The sequence below is a fragment of the Cervus canadensis genome, chromosome 12, assembly GCF_019320065.1.
Source record: "Cervus canadensis isolate Bull #8, Minnesota chromosome 12, ASM1932006v1, whole genome shotgun sequence".
In the NCBI taxonomy this organism is placed as follows: domain Eukaryota; kingdom Metazoa; phylum Chordata; class Mammalia; order Artiodactyla; family Cervidae; genus Cervus; species Cervus canadensis.
This window is the reverse complement of record NC_057397.1, coordinates 7,267,220-7,293,087: the sequence shown is the minus strand read 5'-3', so window position 1 is coordinate 7,293,087 and position 25,868 is coordinate 7,267,220. Positions and strand designations below refer to the sequence as shown.

The 25,868-nt window shown below is 53.2% G+C and overlaps 1 protein-coding gene across 4 annotated transcripts in view; it reads left to right on the top strand.

Moving 5' to 3' along the window:
• Positions 1-25,868, top strand: part of TRAPPC9 (trafficking protein particle complex subunit 9) — a 384,613-nt gene that overhangs the window by 275,529 nt on the left and 83,216 nt on the right. For all 4 annotated transcript variants that reach the window (XM_043483137.1, XM_043483134.1, XM_043483135.1 and 1 more), the window contains 2 exons: positions 5,420-5,573; positions 19,197-19,287. In XM_043483137.1, coding sequence (XP_043339072.1) covers positions 5,420-5,573; positions 19,197-19,287 — 245 coding nt within the window. The remainder of the gene's footprint in view (positions 1-5,419; positions 5,574-19,196; positions 19,288-25,868) is intronic.

The following is a 25,868-nucleotide window of genomic DNA, read 5'->3' as shown; positions in this document are numbered from 1 at the left end:
GGTGTGAGCCAGGAGTCAGTATTGATGCCGAGTTCCTGTCTGCCCCAAGTTCTTCTCATTGAGGATGAATGACTCCGGAAGGCCGGCCTCCTCCCTTCCACTTGGCTAGTACTTCATTATAAACCAGAGACCAGGCTGGTGTTCTGCATAGTCAAACAGACTCCCGAAGGATGCACTACATAAATTTAGAATACCGTCTTATAACTATCAATTATCTCCCAATGAAAGTTCAATTTAATTATACATGGATAGTCCTTCTAAATCCGACTCCTTGGTTTGTATTTAAATGTCATCATTATGACTTCCCTGGCGAGGTTATCAGCTGTTCAAAGGCTGAATCATATGATATGGTATTTTTAAAAAAAAATACCACCGCTTTTTTTATAGACTGTTCAGAAATCACAGCACCTTTTTTTAGTGCCAACTCTTAACTATTATTGTCACATTTGGCCATAAAATTAAACATGAAAATTGGCATTCCGTAGTAGTATTAGTTTTATTTCTCTCCAACTCGGCAAAGATGAACAGAATTGAATAGCAGCGGTGACTGGAGAATGCGCTGCGGAATGCGCTGAGATGCTGGGTCAGTGTCAGAACCGCAGTCGGGTCTGAAGCTCTTGCGTGAGCAGCTCGGGTCACTTCCTTAACTGCCTGGCCCCTCAGCCTCCCCGCCTCCATGTATGGGATGCTGTGTGTGCCCAGGCCTGGCTTCCAGGCCCTTCCTGGAGGGCATGAAGGAGGAGGGTGGGAGGCTCAGGGCTGTGCCCAAGGTCCAGGTCGACAGAGAAGTAGAGTAGTCCTTGGGTCCCAGAGTTGTCGTCCTGGCTCCAGGATTCTAGGCTGGGTGCCCCCTAGGCGAGTCACTCAACTTCTGGTACCTCAGTTCCATCATCCGTGCAGAAGGAGGGCGCTGCCTTTGAGACATTTGCTGCATGGTGTGCCCTGGGGCTGCTGGAGGGGGAGCAATGTTGTAAATTTGGGGAGTGGGGTGGGTCGTGTGGCTGGCAGGCTCTGCAGTCACCAGGTCTGTGTCCTCCACCTGAAAACCAGAGGAGCAAAGATCATTTCCTTTTAGGTCCTCGGCCTAAGTAAGGGAGAGCCAGAGAAAGCAAAAATCAGGGGGCCCTGTCTGAACGCAGGCTTCCAGTGGGGCTGCCAGCTCTGTGCCTTTGGGCAGGTGGCTTTCGCTCACAGAGCTTCATCGCATCTCTGAAAGGAAGCACATCAAGCATCCTTAGGCTGCTGCCATAAAAAGGTGAATGTGTATTTAAAACACCTAGCCCAGTCTGGGCATGTGATAAGCGTTTGTTGTGTTTCATTTTCTCCTCTCCTGTTTTGTGGGCACAGCTGGCTGTGCATTTCTTAAGGGTGTAGGTGGGTGATGTAATGTGATGCTTAGACTCAGTCAGAAATTGTTTGAAAGAGCCTCCCCACCCTACCGCTCCCGCCCCACCAGCCCAGGCAGTCACACAAATACAATCCCAGTGGTCAGTGTGCATTCTGATCTGTTCTGATCACAAGTCTTCTGAGAGCGGGCCTCCCTCCCCACTTTGCATTTGGCCAGAAGAAAGCCTGGTGTCGGGACGTGTCTACACCCGCCTGCCAGGTGACAGTTAGTGGTTCCTTTTGAGTTACCAGATGATGAGACTGAGTTTGGCCCCTTTAGTGAAACTTAGGACGTATTCTGACCTTTGGTTTGAAGAGAGCACTAGTCTGCTTCAGGCCACCTTGGAAGTGAGGGGGTAGGAAACAGTTCCGCTCAGTGGGAATTCGAGGCAATCCATCTCTACCCACAGGGAAGAAAGAGAGGACTGGGCAACTCCTGAAGAAGCGTTCAGCCTCAGGAGTAGTTCAGACCTGTAGACTGAAACATCAGTGAAGCAGCAGTTTGCCTCTTACTGGCATAGATTTGAAAATCGATCATCATCAGTATCGGCCAGCGTGCGGACAGGGGCCCCCCCGCTCTGTCTGGGTCACGTGCTCGGGGAGGCCCTCCTTGAGAAGGGACTTGTTCCCTGCCTCTGCGCCTGAAAGGCTTTCATACCCCCACATCAGTAATTCCACCTCGAGAAATGGAATCTCACAGACAGCCGTAAGTGCAGAGAGGAAATTTAAGCACAAAGATGGTGGTTATGGTTTTTTTTCACCAATCTCTTTTTTGTGTGTGTTTTTTTTTTTTTTTAGTTGGAGGACCAATATCTTTTTTTTAAAGAATGCAAAATACTCGAGAGTATGAAAAATAGGGGAACTGTTAAAATTGTGATACAGCCATATGATAGAATATTCTGCAGACTAATCTTTAATGATGTGAAATTGTTCAGTTCAGTTCAGTCACTCAGTCGTGTCCGACTCTTTGTGACCCCATGAACTGCAGCATGCCAGGCCTTCCTGTCCATCGCCAACTCCCAGAGTTTACCCAAACCCATGTCCATCGAGTCGGTGATGCCATCCAACCATCTCGTCCTCTGTCATCCCCTTCTCCTCCTGCCCCCAATCCCTCCCAGCATCAGGGTCTTTTCAAATGAGTCAGCTCTTCGCATCAGGTGGCCAAAGTATTGGAGTTTCAGCTTCAGCATCAGTCCTTCCAATGAATATTCAGGACTGATCTCCTTTAGGATGGACTGGTTGGATTTCCTTGCAGTCCAAGGGACTCTCAGGAGTCTTCTCCAATACCACAGTTCAAAAGCATTAATTCTTCGGCGCTCAGCTTTCTTTATAGTCCAACTCTCACATCCATACATGACCACTGGAAAAACCATAGCCTTGACTAGACGGACCTTTTTTGGCAAAGTAACATCTCTGCTTTTTAATATGCTGTCTAGGTTGGTCATAACTTTCCTTCCAAGGAGTAAGCGTCTTTTAATTTCATGGCTGCAGTCACCATCTGCAGTGATTTTGGAGCCCGAAAAAATAAAGTCTGACACTGTTTCCACTGTTTCCCCATCTATTTGCCATGAAGTGATGGGACCGGATGCCATGATGTTAGTTTTCTGAATGTTGAGCTTTAAGCCAACTTTTTCACACTCCTTTTTCACTTTCATTAAGAGGCTCTTTAGTTCTTCTTCACTTTCTGCCATAAGGGTGGTGTCATCTGCATAGCTGAGGTTATTGATATTTCTCCCGTCAATCTTGATTCCAGCTTGTGCTTCATCCAGCCCAGCGTTTCTCATGATGTCCTCTGCGTATAAGTTAAATAAGCAGGGTGACAATACACAGCCTTGACGTACTCCTTTTCCTATTTCAAACCAGTCTGTTGTTCATCTCATATTAAAAGAATAAAGCAAGTCTTAAAATTCTGTGTATATGTATGTGTGTATGCATATATTTAACACTTTTATGACTTACACATACACTTATATCATGATTTGTTACATTAAAATACGAACACTTAGGAAAAAAGACTATAGAATCAATATATCAACCATAAGAGTATAAGAATTCTGAGTACTGTTTCTTTTGTATGCGGTCTCTGTTTTCTAGCTTTTTTGCAGTAAGCCTATCTGCTGTTGTAATCAGGAAAGAATGGTAAAAAGGTAATTTTTTGAACGTGGTCCTTGCCCTGAAGTGCAGTTAAAATGAAGTGCCTCTAACTCTGGGGTGGCCGACCCTTAACTGGCACGCTCAGCCAAATGCTGCACGTTGACCAATATCGCAGTAGTCCTTTCCAAGCTCTCAAGGCCTCTTCCTTAGGTTTACTTTGCTATTTCTATGCCCTGAATACCAGCTCCTGCTTGTTGAAGACAGAAATCTCCAAAGGCCCATTAGTGCCTGCTGGGGTTCAGGGGAATATTTTGGCCACAGCACAGACTATGGATTAAAAGAAAATGCCTACTGTGATCTGTTGACTGGCAGTCATTTTGGGGGCCTGACATGAAGGAGCCTCCTTTCTCCCCTTCTCTCTGTATCCCTCCATGTAGCACATTTTTGTTGAGTACCCACTCTGTGCCTGACTTTGTGCCAACAGGTAGGGTTTCAAACAGCACTGAGACCCAGCCAGCTCCCGGCTGTGTGCATGTCAGGACCATGGGCAAGGCAGGGGAGGCAGCGGGCGGTTAGAGCCTGACCGCCTCCTACAGACCAGGTGCCGTCTCACCAGGAGACACAGCTGAATGTGGATGCAGGCATGGGGGCAGGCAGCGGTGGCCTGGGGTGCTGTTGTTTATTCACTGAGTCGTGTCTGACTCTTTGTCACTCCATGGACTGCAGCACAACAGGCTTCCCTGACCTTCACTATCTCCTAGAGTTTGCTCACTCATGTCCATTGAGTCGATGATGCCATCCAACCATCTCATCCTCTGTAGCCCCCTTCTCCTGCCCTCAGTCTTTCCAAGCGTCAAGGTCTTTTCCAGTCAGTCGGCTCTTCGCATCAGGTGGCCAAAGTATTGGAGTTTCAGGTTCAGCATCAGTCCTTCCAATGCATATTCAGAGTTGCTTTCCTTTAGGGTATTAGGGAAGGATCTTAATTCACTGTTCATTTCTTCTTTGAACTGGTTCCTGCAGTGTGCCAGGCAGGAACAACTCTGGGCCTGGGAAACACTGCTAAACAAGACAAAAGGATCTCTGCCCTCAGGGGGCTGAATTCTGATAGGATTGATAGACAGCTCACAAATCCAGAAGTAAATATTTGCAGCTTGTGGTACATGGTGTAGCAGAAATAGATTGAATACCCCCTCGGAGAAGGCGAGGGTGGGTGAGAGAGAAAGCTGCTGCGGAGAGGTGGTCTAGGAAGGCCTTTCTGAAGCTCCGACCTAAAGGAAAAGACTCCAGCCGTGCCACGGGTCAGGCCAAGAGCGTTCCCACGTGGGGAGCCGTGGGCACAGAGGCTGAGTCGCAGGATGGAAATCGCCTGAGGGTGTGAGACTTGGGCAGAAACCTGAAGGTGGGGGGTGATCCTGGGCACGGGGGCTGCAAGTGGGCAGGCGGGCTGCTATGCAGCTGGTGGAGTGCCATGCGGCTGGTGGAGTGCCGTGTGGCTGGCAGGGCGCAGCATTTGGCTGGCTGGGCGCGGCGTGTGTGAACAGGCCCGTCTGGCGGAGGATGAGTTTGAGGTGACAGGCAGGGCTGTGTGTTGAGTCTGCAGTTCCCACTGGGCTCTTGGGGCCTCGGGGCTGAGTAATTGCCAGCCCTCTCTGTGATTTTCCCTTTGGTTCCTGTCCACTTTATCCTGCTTCAGAATCCAGATTTCTTTCTGGGGTTGGACTCTCTGACTCTGTCTTTGGTGCTAAACTGTGTTGAACCAGCTCTGAAGCCAACGCTACCCTGGGAGTCAATTATTTCATTTTCTTGGAGCGAATCCGTTATGAATTACTAACGATAATGATTCATTCTCCTGTCTCACGCTGGCATGTGCTGATTCCCCAAGAGCCCGCAGAAGAAATTGCCCTCTTGATTCATCCTCTGCTGTTTCCCCTTCTCTTAGAATGGCCATTCAAGTGGACAAGTTCAACTTCGAGAGTTTTCCAGAATCCCCGGCGGATAAGGGGCAGTTTGCAAATTCCAAACAACTGGAGGAGGAGAGGCAGGAAGCCCGAGGCCTGGAGATCAACAGCAAGCTGGACATCCACTGGACCATCATATCCTTTTCCCAGACCTGAGGAGCCCAGAGGGGTCAGCTAGTGAACGCTGGGCACAGGTAACTCAGGAGTGGCCTGGCAGGGAGATCCGGACGGAGAGCAGACATTTTCTCACCTCTCACCAGGTTCAGGGCCCCAGGAGGGAAGATGAGGAAGGGCCTGCTTGGGGTGGGGCTGCGCTTGTCTTGGGTCGCCTGTTTCTTGTCAGCATTCAGATCTGTGTCAGTGACAAGTACTCATGGCTACCTGTCATGGCTGGGCTGGAGGGCTTCCACTCACTGATGGTTGAATGCAGGATGTGGTTGTCGGGGAAACTGAAATTGGGTTGAACAGCTTAGCAAGGCACAGAGATGCCATTTTGAAAAACCTGAGATGGGAGCAGTTTAGGAGGACCGTATTATAAAGGTCAGTTTGATAAAACAGCTGGCCCTGCCCTGAGCTTGGGAGCAATGCCTGGCTCATGGTCGACACTCAGGTGGGTGAGTGGGAATCTGGAGAAGCCCCAGGTTCCCCTGGTCCTGTGTCTCTTCAGCAGTCTTCACTGAGTGCCTGCTTTGGGTCGGGTGTACGGTGAGCCGCCTGAGAGGCAGAGATGCAGAGATGAGGCCTCACCTGGCTGCGTGGTCTTGAAAGGGGTGGAAATCATCTGAGGATTGGACGCACGGCAAATCCCACGAACAGAGGAGCCTGGTGTGCTGTGGTCCATGGGGTCGCAAGAGCCGGACATGGCTTAGGGGCTAAGCAGTAACAACAGGAACTGCGCACTGGGCCAAGTGCTTCATCAGAGGATGAAGCTGCTGGGGGCAGGGCAATCAGGGAAGGCTTCCCAGAGGAGGTGACATTAGCGTGGGCTTTTTAAGGATAAGTAGAAGCTTGTCAAGGGGACAAGGGTGGGAAGCACCCCACAGTGCTCAGGGTGCGAGAGCGTCTCCCAGGAAGAGGCACCTCTGGGGAGACTGTTATTTATTGGTATCTCGTTCACACACTGGTTCTGTGGAAATGGGATGGCTGCAGCCTGTCATGTGGTCTCAGATCATTCCAGACCGTCTTCCTGGTTTCTGGAAACATCCGAGGGCTACAAGAGGCACGGTTTCCAGGACCGAGGCCACTTTCTTTATGCCAGCTCACGTGAATCTGGGCTTGGGAGACCAGACCCCTGTCTTCAAGGAGCTTGTGAAGAAGCGCTGTAGACTGAAGGTTTGGGAACCAGACGCTAAAAATAGAGCGTCAGGGAACTCATGGAGGGAGCTGGCCGGGTGCACATCATGGGGTTAGGCGTTTGTCTCCTATGCAGAGAGAAGTAAGATGGCGGGGACCATGGAGTCGCCCTTCCCGAGGTGCCCTGCGTCTCAGCACAGAGTCACGGTCCAGCCAGCTGGCGTGTTTGAGTGAGCAGGGCCGACTCAACCTGAGTCCAGCCGAGGACCCGCTCGGGTGGGGTGGCCAGCGTGGTGCTTGCCTGACGGTCCCGGCCCCCATGGGGGGGGCCCTGAAAGTGCTCCTGACCCCTTGAGGGGATGGAGGCGCGGAGAGGAAGCAGGCGGTCAGTGCTCAGCCCTGGCGTCTGCGTCCTGATGCTGGAGCCAGGAGAGGTCCCCCTGGGTTGTGGAGGCTCCGCACCTCCTCTGTGGGGTCCTCATGGGCTCCCTGCCCCTTCTAAGAGCCTTAGCTTCCCCCAGGAGCTCCAGGGGGAGCAGAGCCGGGCCAACTGGGCTGGGGGTGATCCAGCCCACACCCAGGGAGGAGGGCTCAGTGTGCTTGGGGGACCCAGAGGGAAGGGGGTCTCATCATGGGACCCACAGAGACTGGGCCTCGCTGGAAGCCAGTACACACAGCAGCACCTGCAAGCGTGGCTTCCTGGGTGCTGCCCCCCACCTCCCCCCGGGGGCCCACCTGGTCCTGGGCGCCCGCCCCCCGGCTCCCAGGGCGCGTTTTGCCCATCTTGCTGATGCAGCTGCCTCTGTGTTCCTGCGGAGAAATGTGGGGAGCTGGTACTGAACCGTCAGCCCCGCTTGAGCCCATGGCCCTTGCCTCCTAGTAGGATTATGGTGATCATCAAAACGCTCAACGTCCTTTGAAAACTGTTATTGAAAACGTACTGAAATGTTTTAAGGTTTCTCTCCTTTCGGCCTTGATTCTTTAAAGAAGCTGACTTCCCTATTTTGTGTTTCAATTGATAATTCATGCAAGCAAATCCTTATTGGATGCCTATCAGGTGCCAGGCACACCTGTCTCCTAGCTTTACTGATTAGAAGGCCATCCCCATAGGCGAATTCGAGTGAAGAGAATTAACATTGTGGACATCTCTTCCCTCCCCGCTCCTCTCCTGTCTGGTAATGACATCTGGCATGGGACGAAGAGCAGACTTTTGCTATTGTAAACCTAAATCCAAGCAGATGGAAAGACCAAAGATGGAATTGCCTAATTATTTCATTATGCATTTTGATATTTTCTCAATATTTAGACTTCATAAAAAAGTCGAGCCTAATTTGACACCCATCCACGGTGATAAAAATGGTCCATATGTAAGCGTGTACGGCTGGATAGACGCGTTTTAAAGAAAGTGTGGCTCTCGCAGTAGGTGTGTGCACACCTGTCTAGGGAATACCTGCTACATCCAGAAGAGCCGAGGGGACACCAGGAGCTTGATCTCTGTACCTGGCTCATTGTCTGTGTGCCTTGTTTCCACGCCCTGAGCCCTGGAGATGCCCCCAGCCTTGGGGCGGGCAGACACAGAGTTGGACGCTCACGGTGCAGCCCTCATGGGGTAAGACGGAGCTTTCCTGCAGTGGAAACTGACCTGCCTGGGTGTTCCAGACCCGACATGCACTATGGGCCCGAGTCGTCCCCTGCGGCGGGTTGTACAGAACGCAGGCTGGGGCGGCGGGTCTCCCAGGAGGTCCTGAGGGGTCGGGCTGTCCTGCCTGCCTGCCTTTCTCCCCCTCCCCTACTCCCCTCCCCACTCCCAAAGGCAAAGGTCAAGCTCTGGGGCCCCCTCCTCTGTGTCCTGCCCCCAGCAGCCTGAGAGCCTGGGCAGGCCCCCAGACTGGGTGGGGGGTGGAGAGGAGGCGTTGTCCATCCCACCCAGGAAACCCCAGCCCTGCTTCGTCTGACCGCACCCCTGCTCTGTGAAACATGCAGGGCAGGCATCAGTGCTTATTTTCTTTGTTTGTTTATTTATTTTTTGTTGAAGTCTAGTTGATCTATGATGTCACATTTAATCTCTGTAGATTAGTCTCTCAATCACTTTGCTGTAGAGCAAAGTGACTCAGGTATATCCATATATACGTTTTTTCTTGTATCTTTTCAATTCTGGTTTATCCCAGGACACCGCATACAGTTCCCTGTGCTGAACAGGAGGACCTTCTTGTTTATCCACCCTCTGTATTGATAGTTTGCATCTTCCAGCCCCAAACTCCATCCCTCCCCGCTCCCCTCACCCTCGGCTGCCACAGGTCCAGGGCAGGCTTTCCTGCTCAAAGCCTGGAGCCTGCTAATTGGCCGAGAGCCAGCGCAGCTCCAGGGTCCCTGCAGGCTGCCTGGGGTGTCGTCGGGAGACCGCCCTCTGCTGGATCAGGGTGGCCTCATGCGGAGCAGGGGTTGGGGGTCCGTGAGCACCAGGGCCCTCACGGTGTCTTCAGCCCTGAAGCTCACTGAGCTCAGCGGGTCACATGCTGGCCATGGGCCCGGGCAAGTGAGCTGACATATTGAATACTGCTCTTTTAGGTTTATGACCCCTCTCGCTTTTCTGAAGCCTGTGTTTCATTTCTGTTGTCACTACTGCAGTGGAAACCACCACGCGCGGCTCCCGTGTGCCGAGTCGCTTGGTGAGCTGTCCACGGGGCTGGGGAAGGGACTCCGGGCAGCGGGGCAGACACTGACCAGTGGGCGCTCCCGTCCCACCTAGCCCGCCCCCTCCCCGGGCCTCCGCCTAACCTCTCTGCTCCCTGTTCCACCTCGTCCCGTGAGGGTGGTGATGGCAGCCCGGGGGGACATGTGCTCTGGGGTCGCCGTTGGGATCAGTCCTAACCATTATATCCGCCCTTCTGATCCCCTGGGAAAGTAAAAGTATTGGTCGCTCAGTTGTGTCCAATTTCTCTGCGACCCCATGGACTGTAGCCTGCCAGGCTTCTCTGTCCATGGAATTCTCCAGGCAAGAATACTGGAGTGGGTTGCCATTTCCTTCTCCAGGGGATCTTCTTGATCCAGGGGTTGAACCCAGGTCTCCTGCATAGCAGCCAGACCTGATCCCTACCTGGTGCTGGACAGGATACTAGCATTTTTCTTAAAACCTACAAGCTGGGTAGTACCTATCCCTTTTAAAAAACAAATACGCAAATTCTGGAAGTTGAGTAACTCTCCTCACATGTGGCTGGAGCTGGACGGCCAGGATCCGAGACCTCACATTCTTTCCTGTTGACTGAGGTCAGCCTGGAAGTGACGCCCCACCCTCGAGGCGCAGCCACGCTTCCTGACCCCGGAAGGTGTCAGCACACTGAGCCCCCGCTTCCCGCTCTCCTCTGGGGGCCCGGCCCCAGGTGAGGCCCCTTCCAGATGGAGGACGCTGGGCCAGGCCTCCCCCACAGCCGGCCCCTGGCGTCCTCGCCTCCACGTCTGCTGGGGGTGCCTAAATGGGGTCAGGGTCCCCCAGAGCATCTAGTTTGGAACGTTGGAAGCTGACCGTATCTTCTTTCACTCTCCACGTGGCATTCAGAGGAGGAGAGACAAGCATCAGGCAGGCACAGGTGTGGGTCACCCTTTATGATTGGCCTCTCTGCAACCTCTCCCATCAAGCTCCAGCTGGAACCATGCCCACCTCTGGGCCCCTGCAACCCTCAGGCTCAACTCCTGTTTGAGATAGTGCTTCCAGAGCACGGGAAAGTTTTTCCTCCCAAGACTGTCTCCCTGGCCCGGCTGTGCTGTTCTTGAGGTCAGGTCCTGTCAGCAGCCGTCCCCTGATGACCTGTGCATGCTGGGGTTTGTGCCAAGTGCTGGGACACTGCAGTGAGCAAGAGCTCAGCCTGGAGTGGACTCTGCCCGGTGGAGCCCAGGCGTGCACTCCCTTGCCCACCCTGGTGCCACGTGTAATCCTTAGCATGGAGGGATGGAAACCATTTGGTGAATGGATGGTTTCCGTTTCATTGATGCAGCTGAACGGTCACCAGCTTGCTTGCATGATGCCGAATGCCGTGAGTAGGAAGGGAGTTTGCAGCCAGCGTGACTTATCTAGCTGAAGCCTGGCTCCCTTTCCAGGGGGTAGCGCTGCACAGACGGTCTGCGAGGGAAGCAGCTGCGGGAGGCGCTTGGAGCGAGCTTGGTGATAGCACCCCTTCTCATTTTCCTGTTTTTGTTGCAAACCTCTCTTCGGAGAGTATTTCAGGGTTGGTGAGATGCCTACTGACCTAGCAGAATCCAACCCCGGGTAGGTTTTCTGACAAGACCTGGGTGCCTGCTCTGCTGATCCCCACGAGGCTGGCGTCCTGGACCATCTGGGCTGGGTCTCCGCCAGGTGGGCTGATAAGCACTGTCTCCTGCCTTCTGTCTGGAGGTTATTTGTAGCCATCTGACTGCTTGAGGGCGAGGCAGAGGCTCAAGGAGCCCAGTGGCAAACTGGGCTTTAGGTGCCTAAGAATCAGTAGCAGACAGGGTGCTGGAATGCCTCTGTGGGATTCTCAGAGCACGTAGGCTTAAGTAATGGGAAGCAAAGGTGTATGGAGCAGGGTCATGCTCCCAGAGGGGCTGTCTCCTCGGGGCTGGCCCCAGGCCATGCCACTGATGGTGGCCATGTTTGGTCACCCTCTATAAATCCCAGAAGTTCAATAGTGGCTTTGACATTTGTCATCAGTTTTTACTAGTCTGTCCTAAAGGAAATTAATCCTGAATATTCATTGCAAGGACTGATGTTGAAGCTCCAATACTTTGGCCACCTGATGCGAAGAGCCGACTCATTTGAAAAGACCCTGATGCTGGGAAAGATTGAAGGCAGGAGGAGAAGGGGAAGACAGAGGATGAGATGGTTGGATGGCATCACTGACTCGATGGACATGAGTTTGAGCAAGCTCCAGGAGATAGTGGAGGAGAGAGGAGCCTGGTGTGCTGCAGTCCATGGTCGAAGAGTCGGACGTGACTTAGCGACTGAACAACAATCACAACCCTATACAACCCTGAGCACGACGTCTTCACCAGGACGGGTGACCTGGCAAACAGCTACACCCAGCTTCTCAACTTCCAAGACAGTGTTCCCACCAGTGAGGAAAACTTGTCAGTAGCTGAGCCCTCCTTCCTTTAAAGACAGAGGCAGATGAGACTCCCCTGGTGGTCCAGCGGCTAAGACTCTGAATTCCCAAAGCAAGGAGCCCAGGTTCAATCCCTGCTCAGGGAACTAGATCCCACATGATGCAACTGAAGATCTCGCATGCTGCAACTAAGATCTAGTGCAGCCAAATAAATAATAAGTATTTATGATAAATAAAGACGCAGGAAGGTTAAGCTGTTTGTGCTGGTTTGCCTGAGATAGCCCCTCAGCCTCCCTAGTTGGCTCCTAGCTAACTCTCACAGACGCTTTTATCGGAGCTCTGTCTTCTCATCGCCCAAGAGAAATTAGGTATTTTTAGAGAAGACTCCTTTAAAACAGTGCATTAGGTTTTCCTACTAGTCACGTTAGGAGAGACAGTTTCATCTAAATGGATTCTAAAACAGGCAGCTCCTGTCCTCAGCACAGCTGATTCCTTGATCGTCTTCAGTCAAGTGCGGGCTCGCATCGTATCTCTGTCCTTAGGGAATCAGTGTTTATGGCTGTGGGTGATCATGGCTTCAGATGGGGGTGCCGGGCCAGCCAGAGAGAAGCACCTCTCCTGACCTTCTTTTGAGGCTGTAAAGTTGCCCTGGCTGCTTAGCCTTCAGCAGACGGTGGGAGGGATGTGGCAGGGACACATGTTTGATCCTTGACCCCCCCACCACCTCCAATCCGGATATGCATGCCTTGAAGTTACTTTGAAAGGAACCAGGGTTTGGTGCAGGGAGAGAGTGCAAGATGTGAGGTTTGGCCGGCCCGGGAGGGTGGAGAAGGGCTCCTGCCCTAGAGTGGACAGAAGAGTTCCCCGTGTGCGTGTGAGCAGGCACGTGAGTCCACGCGCCCTGTGCTCGTGTGATTGGTCACCTGTTGGGCTTGTACACATCCTGTGTGCTTGTGGCGTGACAATGATTGTGAGCATCTAATAGCATACAATTACTTATGGGGCTTAAGTAATAGCTAACACCCATATGGCCCTTACTAGATGCCAGCACCGTTCTGAGCAATTTACATCGATTTACTCAATTTTTACAAAAACCCAGTGAAGCTGTCCTCATCCACATTCCACAGAGGAGAGAACCTCGGTCCTGTGAGATGACCTACCTTGCGTTGGGTCACCCAGCTCATAAGTGGTGGAGCTGGGACTCGTGCCTGGCCGTCTGGCTCCAAAGTCTGCACTCTTGCCAGCTCTGTGCTGGGAGGAAGAACAGAAGGCGCCTGGTCTCTGCCACAATGGCCTCCGTTTGTCCCCATCTTCCAGATGAAGCCGGAGAGACGAGCATCCCTCGGGCATGCTGCTGACTGCAGGGCTCCCTCATTTTTGCCAGCCCTCTACCCCGAGACTACCCTCTCTTCACCCAGCAAGACCTCGACCCTGAATCACTTGCAGACTCTCCCTGGCAGTTCGTGGGCCATCCAGGGAGCTGAGCCCAGATGCCACCGGCACCCCTGCTGGGACGAGAACACCCGGCGTCGGCATTCTCAAAGTTCATGATGCAAATCGGAAAACAGTGTCGTGGGAAAGAGTCTCATTAATCACCTAGAACAGTCTTTCCATTAGCGTAATCCGTAGTTATGACAATTTGCTAATTCATCAGAGCTGAAGTGTGGCGGGCTAAGTCCCTGCACCTGTGGGTGTCTTTCCAGAGCAGGTGCGTGGGGCACAGGCAGCGTGTCTTCCTGGGAGAGGGGGCCGAGGTTCAGGCCTGCTTCCCACGGGGCTCCCCACTCCGGGATCCTCATCTCAGCCGTGTGGAGACGCCTGCGTCAGCTGCTCTTGAGGGCTGGTCTCTGTGGACCATGTGTGACAGCCAGGTGTTCAGAGTCCGGTGCTTCCCTCTCTTGGGAGAGACCCAGGCTTCCACCCGCTGGCTGCATCTTCCCCACGGGAGGACCTGATGGAACGAACAGTCATTTTTCTAGGGCGTCAGACTGGCTCATGGTAAACTTCAGTCCCATACACACAGGCAGGATCTCAAAAACTGCTCTGTGGTTTTGAGGGGTCCTTTGACTGTAGCCCGTGACCAAATGTTTCACTGCTAATGGGCTGGCAGAAAATAAGAGGGAAGATGTTTTATTAAGTTTCTGCACCTTCCTTGCCTCTGGAGCTGTTTTTCCAAGATTTGGACGCAAATATCCATTTTCCCTGGGCTTCCCTGGTGGCTCCAAGGTGAAGAATCCACTTGCTGATGCAGGAGATGCAGGAGACGCAAGTTCAGTCCTTGGATTGGGAAGATCCCCTAAAGAAGGAAGTGGCACCCCCACACCCCTGCCCCTAGTATTCTTGCCTGGAAAACTCCCATGGACAGAGGAGCCTGGTGGGCAACAGTCCATGGGGTCGCAAAGAGTCAGACAGGACTTAGTGACGCACACACACACATCCACGGCTCCCATGACACACAGACGATTAACCAAGACGACGTGTGTGGGGACATTCGTAAACAAAACAGCTCTGCACAGATATTGACTAGGTGTCACTAACAATGATGGGTAACTAATAATCCTAAGATATGATCCTTGCATGATAGATGGGGCTTCTTAAAGTAGGGAGGACCTCACCCTGGTCAGTCTTTTCATCCCCAGCAGCTACCGCAGCCCACATCATAGGTATTGACACGCTGGCGTGGATCCAGGCCCGCCCACTGGCAGGAAGGCTCTTGAGGGCACACGCACACCGCGGATGCACGCACAGGGTTCATTCATGATGGTCTGGCTGGGGTGATTGCTGGGTGGATTGTAGAGGACGTCCCAGATGAAGTGAAGTTCAGGCTGGAGACGGGTGGTGGTCACCAGGAGGCCATGGCCGAAGAGGGTTCCAGGCTGAGGGGTGCGGGAGTCAGGGCCCCGAGGCCGCAAACAGCCCGTCTGTTGCCACTGGTCCCAGTGGTTCAGCTTGGCTGCTGCACACCGAGGCCTCCAGGTCTGCGGGGCAGAGGTCAGCCTGGGAAAACTCGCGGAGAAGTTGCATGGTCTGCCAGGGGGCTGGGATTTTATCCCTAGGGCGCTTGAAGGGCTTCCAGCTGGGGCAGTGTGCTCACACACGGTTTAGGAGGTTGGGATGACCGCCTGCCCCCCTCTCCGCCCCCTGGCTTGGCATGGGGCGTCCATGACGTCCCTGGCTCTGCAGATCGCACCCCCCACTCCGGGAAGTGGGGCGAGAGGGCCTGTGAGGCCAGGGTGTACAGGTCTGCCCTGCACGCTCCCTCCTGCTCCTCGGCTCTCGGCCAGGCCTCTGAAGGGTGTGGAGTTGAAGTGGAGAAGCTCGAGTGTCGGGGTTCCCATTGGGCTGTGGGGCTGCCTGACCCCATCTGCGCTCTGCGGGTTTCCTGGGGAACCAGTGCACGGGCCCTGCTCTGAACCTGGCGTGTGAGGGACAAGGCGGAACAAGGCCTCTCTGAGCCAGGAAGTCACCCTTCCCAAGTGATGGTGTATTTGTTGTTCCTCGTTTCCTGGGTCTGAAGTGTGTAAGCCTTTCTCTTCTAGCAGATTTTAGGCTTGAAGAAGGGACTGAGAGATGCTACCATCAGAGAGCTGGGCTGCGTCACTTCTGCCACCCTCGTGTCCCCTCTGTCCCCAAAGAGCTGCATCCTCTGCCTCTCGCTGGTGGGGGAGGGGCACGAGGTGCAAGCCGGCCCTCCTGGCCTGGGATCACGCGCCCACAGCCCGGGCGCTCAGCACGGGGCTCCCTAACCTGAGTGAGCAGGAGTGAGTGGTCAATAAGCTGTGGCCCAGGGTCATCATCACTTAAAGCCACTGCATCGCTCCTGGAGAAGCTCTCGTTCAGTTGACTTTTACAGCTTCCCAGCCCTGCAGCTCTGAATTAGGGACTTGGAGACAGGAAGCCTGGCCTTGGCCCCAGGCACTCACCACAGCCTTGTACAGGAACAGTCGTGGCCATAAGTACCCATGGCCCGGGGTGGCCGGTGCTACCCGGGGAGTTAGGCAGGGAGCCCAGCACTGAGCAGTGGCCTGCGGGCCTCCTGCTGGTGCTCGATGCTGGCCACTCTGGGGCTGCCCACTCGTCAGCCTGACAAGTTTGAGCACAGCGTAGCAGCAGAAGTTTAAACTGAGCAAGGGCCAGCCTGGGCCTCTTGGCTCCCCGCCTCTGAGAGGTGGGTGTGAGCTGAGGTGGCTCCAGGGAGCTCAGCTGTGGCTGAGGCAGGAAGCTGCAGGCGCAGAGGGCACTGTGAAGGGGCCGTGTGGCTCCTTGGCAGAGCCATAAGTGGCCTGTGGGAGGCCCCGGGGTCAGACAAACGTGTGCTGGGGGAACTGAGCTGGGCGCCTGGGAGTTCTGTCCCAGGTGCGCAGGGTTTGCCGATGGGTTTGTGCTTGTGGGTGTGCCTAGGAGACCTGCAAAGCCTGACTGGCACCAGCAGCGGCCCACGGCCCCCCTGCTGCAGGAGCAGATCTTGGGGACAAGAGCACATCAGCTGACTTGGAATCTTAATTGCGGTGTCCCAGGTGACTGTTGTTTTAGTCACTAAGTTGTGTCCAGCTCTTTTTGTGACCCCATGGACCATAGCCCGCCAGGCTCTTCCATCCATGGGCTTCTCCAGGCAAGAATGCTGCAGTGGGTTGCCATGCGCTTCTCCAGGGGATCTTCCTGACCCAGGGAGTGAACCTGCATATGCTACATTGCAGGCATAGTCTTCACCAGGGAGCCAGAGGGGAAGCCCTTCCCAGGTGACTAGGAATGGCTTACAGGGAAGTCAGGCTCTTCAGCACCATGGACAGTGCCCTCTCAGTTGGCGGAAGGAGGCTGGCCATGCTCTTGCTGGGAGCACACGGGGTCCTGGCCATACCCAGGCCCTGTGCACTGAGCGTCCTCATTTATCAAGTGGGGAATCACAGGTCCCAGCTTCCAGGTTTGTGTGAGGAGTCAGTGCAGTGTTTATAACAAAGTGTCTGAAAGTGGGAGCCATATCATGGGCTCCAGGGTGGGATGGGTTCAATCCTGCCACTTCCTAGCTGTGTTCTCTTTTCTTCTTATCCCCATGGGCCTGAGGTTTTTTTTTTTTTTTAAATCTCTGAGATGGAAATAATAGTCCCTGTCTTATACCCACCACATTCTCAAGCCTTAATTTGAAAATAGCGAGTATTTTTAAACTGAGACGATCCATGTTAAACACTGAGCCTCCCTCATGGGACTCACTTTGGAAATACTCTCTTTGCAGCAGTAGTGATAAGAATTATCGTCATCATCATCATTCTTTATTGACCTCTTGCCCCGAATGCCAGAGTCCGTGTATTTAAGAAAGAGCAGCCAATGCCACGTCCACTGTCCTCACTATGACATTGTCACCCGGGCTGTGAGAGTGGCTAATTAAGGTCTCAGTAGCTGACTGATCAGCCAGGGCTGTGTTCATATGTCCAGGCTCAGACACAAGGCTGTTTTGGTGGCTGATGGGGCCGAAGGGGAGGGGGACGGCCATGCAGGTAATTGGCTTTATTAGCTCAGCTGTATAATTTTATGGCTCATGTCCGAAAGCAAATTAATACAGAAATATGCTATTAGAATGGCTTCCAAAGCCCCAGTGCCACTTGGCAACTTTGTGATTACTCACTCGCTTACTCGCTCTTCTAACTAATCATTTCAGAGGTCTGCATCCTGGCCATGTTCATCAGGCACTATTTCTGTTCTTCAAGCGCCATGTGTGGTCAGCCTCAAAAGCCTGCCGTGATTTTCTTTTTTTTTTTTTTAAACAAGAGGCAGTAATCTACTGTATTCTGAAGTCTTAATTTCATGTAAGTGAAAATAACCCCCAGAGGGTCAGGAGAGAAGACAGAAAACACGCACACACACGTGGCCCCTGCACCACGTACCTGGGACGCTGACTCATGCTGGCGTGCATTCAGTCACCATGTTCATGGAGCAGCCACAGGGACTGGGGCACTAGTCCAGACGCCACCAGGAGGGCTCTGCCCTGCATGAGTGACAGGCCAGTGGTGAAGCCAGACAGCGGGAGACACACACGTCTAGTGGGGAAGCCGAGGGCCTTCGGAGCAGAGACAGCTCAGGGAAGCCTTCCTGGAGGAGCGCGGTCTGAGATGAGAGTTAAAGGATGAGTATAGTGAGGAGGCGGAAGAGGGCAGGGAAAATCGTTTCCAGGCAAAGAGCATAGAATGTGGAGACTGGAGTTCCAAGAAGGCACGTGTATTTTGGAAGAGTGGAAACAGGAAGAAGGACTTGGCGGGGGGGCGGTGGCAGGACTGGAGAGGTAGGTAGGTAGGGGCTCCTGAGTGCCCTGGATGCCAGCAGCTTAGCCCGAGCTCCAGTCTCAGACCCATTGCCGTGTGCGGCCAGCTGGCCCTCTTGGGCCCTGGCAGGAGGGACCCTGGAACTCTGGTCTTCGTTCCCTCTGGGCCTTGGCGCCCCTCGCTGCCCACCCTGGCCCGTCTGCTCTGCCTGCCTGGCTCCATCCTGACATGACTGTCCTCAGGCTTGACAAGTGCAATGGTATGTTCCTGCGTTGTCATCCTTGTTGGAATGTGAGCCTCCTAAATTTAAGGTTCATGTCCGGTCATTTCAGCGTGCTGAGTGCTTCTCACCACGCCTCGCTTGTTTCAGACACACACTGTGTGTTTGTTGAGTGCAGTTAACTTGCTAAAGGAAGAAAGTAATGGGATTCTCCCCACTTCCCCGGTCACTAGAGAGTGTCAGGAGCTATAGTCTTCCCTTTTGATTGCGGCTTAAATGCTAGGGCTTTCATTTATGTCGGAAAAGGGAAAGCAGTTTACAGCTGCGTTTCTGAGGACCACACGGGCTGTTTAATATTAGCACCTTGGAGACACCTATTTTCTGCACTTCTAAACCCAATTTCTTCATCCACTGATACTTGCTGAGAGGCAGTATGACTTCCTCGATTATGAACTTGCCTAAGTGAGCCCATTCGTAATAATATGTGTAATTACATCAAGATGTATAACGCGACAGACGTGAAAGCAGCATGAAGCCGACACGTGTAGAGAAACACGTTGGGCTGTATTGAACACTGAGGCACAGTTTGCACGCTCTTTAGGAAAAACAACCTTCCCTCTTCTTTATTTCCCCCAGCAAGAACAGCTGCTGGATTGAACCTATCCGGGTGGACTTCCCTTCTTCACACAACAGCTCAATTTATCAGATTTGGTGGTGGAGAGCAGGGGGAGAGGGGAGAGGGGAGAGGCCCTTGACACGTCTACGTACCTGTTTCCCACACATTTGACCATCCCTTGAGAGGAGGGGGGCGTTCACCTGCTCCGGAGGGTTTCCTGTCTGTCGAGAAACTTCTAGAACCTCTCCTCTGGGCCCCGGGCTTGGCGATCGCGGAGTTTTCCTTAACTACACTCACCCATCTCTGAAGCGCACGGGCGAGGCGAGTGTGGAGGGCCTCCTGAACCAGCTGGTCTTGGAGCACCTGCAGCTGGCCCCTCTGCTCTGGGGTGAGTACTGCCCGTCACCTCTGGGTGCGCGCGCCTCTGCTCAGAACTCGCGGGCTCGCGTCGGGTGCTGTGTGCCGAGGTCTTCGGGGATCCGGGCGGGGAGGGGAGCGTGCCGAGGTCTTCAGGGAACCGGGCGGGGAGGGCAGCTCACCGTCGCGTGGACGTCTGCGTCTCTCCCGAGCTCGGTCCGCGGGCGTCCGGTCAGCACAGCCTTGGGGCCAGGCTGCTGCCCTCTGAGCTCAGGCGTGGTGACGATGCGGACGTGTGCTCGGGTCCCCTTGCTGCGGAACCCGCGTCCTCCGTGGTGGCACTTACGGTGTCTGCGTGGATGTGGCTTCTGCAGATCCTTGTGCTCCTCGAGTGATGGGGTGGTGGGAGGGAGCCAGGGGCGGTTCCTCCTCTCTGCTGGATGAGCTCTGAGTTTGTTTGGTAAACACCTTAACTCACCCCGGTACTCTGCCCGAGAGAGCGCTGGGAGGTGGCACTTAGAACAAGGTGTGTGAACGCTCGCTGCCTGTCGCACCTGGAACTTTCACCCCAGTCTGTGCCTTCCGAAATAGCAGTGGAGAAATTTTGTTGAGAAACAAGCTCAAATGTAGAATTGTTGTTGAAATGAGAGTCTGTATTGTTCTCTGGAAATGATCCCGTCATGTAATCTGTACTGGGTCAGATGCAGACAATCATGGATGTACCTTCTTTCTCTGCTTTAGCCCAGAGACTGTTGTGAGTCAGTATCTGGTCTTTCCTCCAGTTAACTGATTAGCTCAACCTCCCCATTTTTGCACTCTAGAGGCACAGGAGAATTACCCCAGGGGCTGGAGGAGAAAGACAGTCCTCTCCCCTTGAGTTCCCTCACTGGTCTTCAGTTTGTGAGAACCCCTCAGGCTGCCTGGAGCTGCCCACTCTCGGGTGAAGGTTGTTGGGGGTCCGGTGAGCGGCGCCAACATGGCAGCTGTGAGTGGGCTGAGCCCGACACCCGGGGCTCCTTCCTCGGAATCTGCCTGCCTCGCTGGTCCAGCCCAAGTGAAAGGAGGTGGGTGGTATTTCTGCAGAGCGTGTCCCAGTTTGCACCTCTCAGGGTGTCCCTCCCTATCCTAGCTCGCAGCGCCTTGTCTCTTGGTGACCTGGGCTCAGACAGCGACTTCCACCGGATGTGCCGGCTGAGGAGGGTCGGACACCTAGCTCTCCAGCCCCCGGGGATCCAGCCCTTGGAAGCAGTGACACAAAGTGTGTATTCAGACATCGAGTCAGTCAAAAGAAGGGAGTGCTCCAAGGCACCGGCCAAGCTGGAGGGTCCGCAGGGTTGGACTCCTTCCAGAGATGGGGGTGGGGGCACCTTGCTGGATTTGCGTTGGTCTCCTTACAGGTGTTTTCCTTGTCGCGTGTCATGTGCACATGAGTGCTGGTTAAGGATTTTATCCTGGAGAAGATGCATGAGTTGTTACACCATAGAACCAGGACTCAAAGGCGTTTCCTCCAGGAGGGCTTGTGGGCGGCACCCACAATGGCCAGCAGCCCTGCCCAGCACTTCCAGGCCCCAGCAGTGTCCCGTGCAGCCCGGGTCCTGTCTCTGAGGGTCCACATGCCCCAGAAACACCGCGTGATATCTTCCTGTTCCGTGTCATGATTAGTTTAAGTGTCGCCATGTCTGGCAGTTTCCGGGGAACATCCGTCTGCACGCATTTTTCTCTGATTTTCCTTGGCTTGCTCGTTTTGGAGTTATGAAGTCAAAAGACGTGTGATTTTTAAGGCTCTTGGGATGTTTTGTCGAGTGGATGTGTGACTTTTGACCATTGATAGTGCCGTGGGCGTTGTGGGAGCCCGAGTTTCTGAGGTGACTTTCCCACCCTGTAGAGCGTAGTTCCAGGGCAGGGGCTAAGAGGTGCGGTTGTGCGTTTTGTCTGCCCACCTCCTGCCCGGGCTGGCCTCCCTGGCCCACCACCCATCTGCATTGGGGTGGGGTCTTCATCCCTGGCCCCAGCGCATGCCACCTCCCCGCTCCCTGTCACCTCTGCCATGGAGCCGACGTCTCGGGGTCACCGGCTCCTTTCCGCATCACTCGGGCTGTCCTACTGGTGTCTTAGAGGCAAGGTTCCTTACCCTGGAATCTTGACCTTCCCATTCATTCACTTCACAAAAGCAATGTATTCTCGCTATAGAAAAGCAGGGCAAATCAGAAAAGTTTGACAGAGAAAAATTTTCTTTTTCCACTCTTCCGTCCCCTAAACCAGTCTCTATTTCATTTCATTTTGGTGCCTTTCTAAGTCTTTCTGCTATCCCCCAATTTGCATTTTGTTCACCAAGATGATCATACTGTTCTTGTACTCTGTGTCCTTTTTTTTTTTTTTAATACTTGAGAAAACAAGTATTTCTCATGTTATAAACACGTCTTACACTTGCCGTTCAAGTCCTTGTTATAATTTCATCAAGTGGCTGTGGGCTGACTTACTGCTTGTTCTGGTGTCTAGATGTTTCTGCTTCTTGGAGGTGTTTGTTGTTTCGTGAGTCACTTGCACTGGCTGTACACAGAGCTTTCTCTGTGTTTCAGGGTCACGCCCTCTGCAGGGAGACCCTGAAATGGTTCCTGTTCTGTGGCCCAGTGCCAGAGAGCACAGCATCTGTGTTAGCATCACTGGTCACAGGGGGCCTGCTGACAGAACCCACCACGCGTCTCAGTCCTGGCTCTGCTGCTTCCTCACGGGGCACCATCCTTGGGCAAGTCGGCAATTTCTCTGGGCCTGGGTCTCCCATTTGTAAACTGGAGGTGCAAGGGCAAGGTTTGAGGAGAGGCCTATGATGCGGCGAGAGTCTGTCCCTTCCCTCTAAGAGCGGACTGGCCCTGGGGCAGTGGAGACCACTGGGACTGATGTCATGTGGGGGTCCCGGAGGAGAGGAAGCCAGGTTCTGGGCTGGATTCTGGGGTGGCCCCAGGACTGTGTGCGTTCCTTCTGCAGAGCATCCCAGGGCAAGGCGGGACAGAGGGCAGGGCTGGGGAGGGGCCTGGGGCAGGACCCCTAGTCAGCTGCCTCCTGTCTCCGTTCTCTGGGAGCAGAACTGCGGGCTGGGGGAGGCTGCGCTCCCACGAGGGTGGGAGCCTCCTGACGGCCTGTGTTGAGGGCCGGCTCCAGTTGTTTCCATGGATACGGGGCGGTGGTGACTAACGGACCGAGCAGTTTCTCACACTGATTTGATTGTCCCATGGCTCCGCCCTGTCTCCCTCCCCAGCTGACAGCACTGTCCTCCTCACGGCTTCTCAGATGCACAGCGCCTGGTCTGCGCCGGTGGGTCCTGGTCAGGTGTTGGCTACACCGTGGAGGGGATGCTTTCAGATCCTCCAGATAATCGCTGAGCAAGCCCCCACCCCAGTGCCGAGCTGTGATGTGCAGGAAGCTCTTGTGGGCACGAGGGGATGCCCGTCTGGGAGACAGCGGCCAGGCGGCGCCGCCCACTGCTGTGCCCCAGAGAACCAAATGCCCTTATTGGGGAGCAAGACGCTGTGCCTAAACTCTCTATGTGGTCTGTCTGACCTCTGCAAGTCTTCAGGTCATAATTACCATCCCCCTGTTACAAATTGGGTGCTAGTTCTAGAAGGTCTTATAAGGTCTTCATAGAACTGTCCGGCTTCAGCTTCTTCCACACTACTGGTCAGGGCATAGACTTGGATTACTGTGATGTTGAATGGTTTGCCTTGGAAATGAACAGAGATCATCCTGTAGTTTTTTCGATTGCACCCAAGTACTGCATTTTGGACTCTTTTGTTGACTATCAGGTCTATTCCATTTCTTCTAAGGGATTCTTGCCCACAGTAGTAGATATAATGGTCATCTGAGTTAAATTCTCTTCTTTTCAGAGCTATTTGTAAGGCCTCCTCAGACAGCCATTTTGCTTTTTTGCATTTCTTTTTCCTGGGGGTGGTCTTGATCCCTGTCTCCTGTACAATGTCACGAACCTCTGTTCATCAGGCACTCTGTTTATCAGATCGAGTCCCTTAAATCTATCTGTCACTTCCACTGTATAATCATAATGGATTTGATTTAGGTCATACCTGAATGGTTTAGTGGTTTTCCCCACTTTCTTCAATTTAAATCTGAATTTGGCAATAAAGAGTTCATGATATGAGCCACAGTCAGCACCCGGTCTTGTTTTTGCTGACTGTATAGAGCTTCTCCATCTTTGGCTGCAAAGTTATAATCAATCTGATTTCAGTGTTGGCCATCAGGTGATGTCCATGTGTAGAGTCTTCTCTTGTGTTGTTGGAAGAGGGTGTTTGCTATGACCAGTGTGTTCTCTTGGCAAAACTCTTATTAGCCTTTGCCCTGCTTCATTCTGTACTCCAAGGCCAAATTCTAATCCCAAAGAAAGGAAATGCCAAAGAATGCTCAAACTACCACACAGTTGCACTCATCTCACATGCTAGTAAAGTAATGCTCAAAATTCTCCAAGCCAGGTTTCAGCAATATGTGAACCGTGAACTTGCAGATGTTCAAGCTGGTTTTAGAAAAGGCAGAGGAACCAGAGATCAAATTGCCAACATCCACTGGCATCCTCTTTGGATCATCGAAAAAGCAAGAGAGTTCCAGAAAAACATATATTTCTGCTTTATTGACTATGCCAAGGCCTTTGACTGTGTGGATCACAATAAACTGTGGAAAATTCTGAAAGAGATGGGAATACCAGACCACCTGACCTGCCTCTTGAGAAATCTGTATGCAGGTCAGGAAGGAACAGTTAGAACTGGACATGGAACAACAGACTGGTTCCAAATAGGAAAAGGAGTACGTCAAGGCTGTATAGTGTCACCCTGCTTATTTAACTTATATGCAGGGTACATCATGAGAAACGCTGGGCTGGAGGAAGCACAAGCTGGAATCAAGATTGTTGGGAGAAATATCAATAACCTCAGATAGGCAGATGACACCACCCTTATGGCAGAAAGTGAAGAAGAACTAAAGAGCCTCTTAATGAAAGTGAAAGAGGAGAGGGAAAAAGTTGGCTTAAACTCAACATTCAGAAAACTAAGATCATGGCATCCAGTCCCATCACTGCATGCCAAATAGATGGGGAAACGTGGAAACAGTGGCTGACTTTATTTTCTTGGGCTCCAAAATCATTGAAGATGGTGATTGCAGCCATGAAATTAAAAGACGTTTGTTCCTTGGAAGAAAAGCTATGACCAACCTATACAGCATATTAAAAAGCAGAGTCATTACTTTGCCAGCAAAGGTCTGTCTTGTCAAAGCTATGGTTTTTCCAATAGTCATGTATGGATGTGAGAGTTGGGCCATAAAGCTGAGCAATGAAGAATTGAAGCTTTTGAATTGTGGTGTTGGAGAAGAATCGTGAGAGTCCCTTGGACTGCAAGGAGATCCAACCAGTCCATCCTAAAGGAAATCAGTCCTGAATATTCATTGGAAGGACCGATACTGAAGATGAAACTCCAATACTTTGGCCACCTGGTGCAAAGAATTGACTCATTGGAAAAGACCCTGAGGCTGGGAAAGATTGAAGGCAGGAGAAGGGGACGACAGAGGATGAGATGGTTGGATGACATCACAGACTCAATGGACATGAGTTTGAGCTAGCTCTGGGAGTTGGTGATGGACAGGGAAGCCTGGCGTGCTGCAGTCCATGGGGTCGCAAAGAGTTGGACACGACTGAGAGACCGAACTGAACTGTTACAAATTAGGAAACAGACTCATGGGGTGTTTGTTGCATGAAGTTACAGGGAATACACAGATTCCTGGATGGGTGGATCCGTCTATCTGCACTCAGGTAAGTTAGACTTGATCCCTGCTGGTCTGATGCAGGTAGAGGAGCCCAGGTCGGTCAACAGACCATCCCCATGCAGCCTGGTGTGCTTGCCGGCTGTCCTGGAAGCAGCGGCCAGAGGCAGCCCTGGACCCTGACATCTGCAGCCACCTGTCCAAAGGGGTGGGCTTGGGACGAAGCACAGCCCACAGCCCCGATGAGGCTCATGGGCCTCCCCGGGGACAGAACCACTGCAGGGTGCTGTGGGTTCGTCATGTCTGAATGTTGCTCCATCTGCCTCAGTGGCCCCTTGTGTATCGTCCACCTCCGCCCAGGAGTTTGGACTCAGGTGTGCAAGGCAACCAGCCTGTCCTGTGCCCGAGCTCCGGCTGCTCCTGCCCTCCCGGGGCTCTCGGGGAGATGCGCCCCAAGTCCTGCAGAACGTCCTCTCATTGAGCTGGTACCTGGAGGCCTCAGTGGGCAATCATCAGTTTGTTTATGTCATGAGATTCGTGGGCGAACGGCCGCACTTGTGTCTTCGGACTCACACGGCTGTGTGTGGCCCAGGCTTCCCTGGCAGCTGAGCTGCCCGCTGACCTCCGTCTCCTGTTGAGTTAATTTAGTGACGGTGCTGGGCTGTGTGTTCTCCCTCACGGCCCACGTCTCCAAACAGCTGAGCCTGGGAAGAGGGCCAGCACTCAGGCCCACTGACCAGGCCGGGTGTGTGGGGCCAGGTTAACCAGACTTTGGTGAGTCCCAGGTGCCAGAAACCCAGATATGATCCTTGGGTTGGGGAGATCCCCCTGGAGAAGGAAATGACCACCCACTCCAGT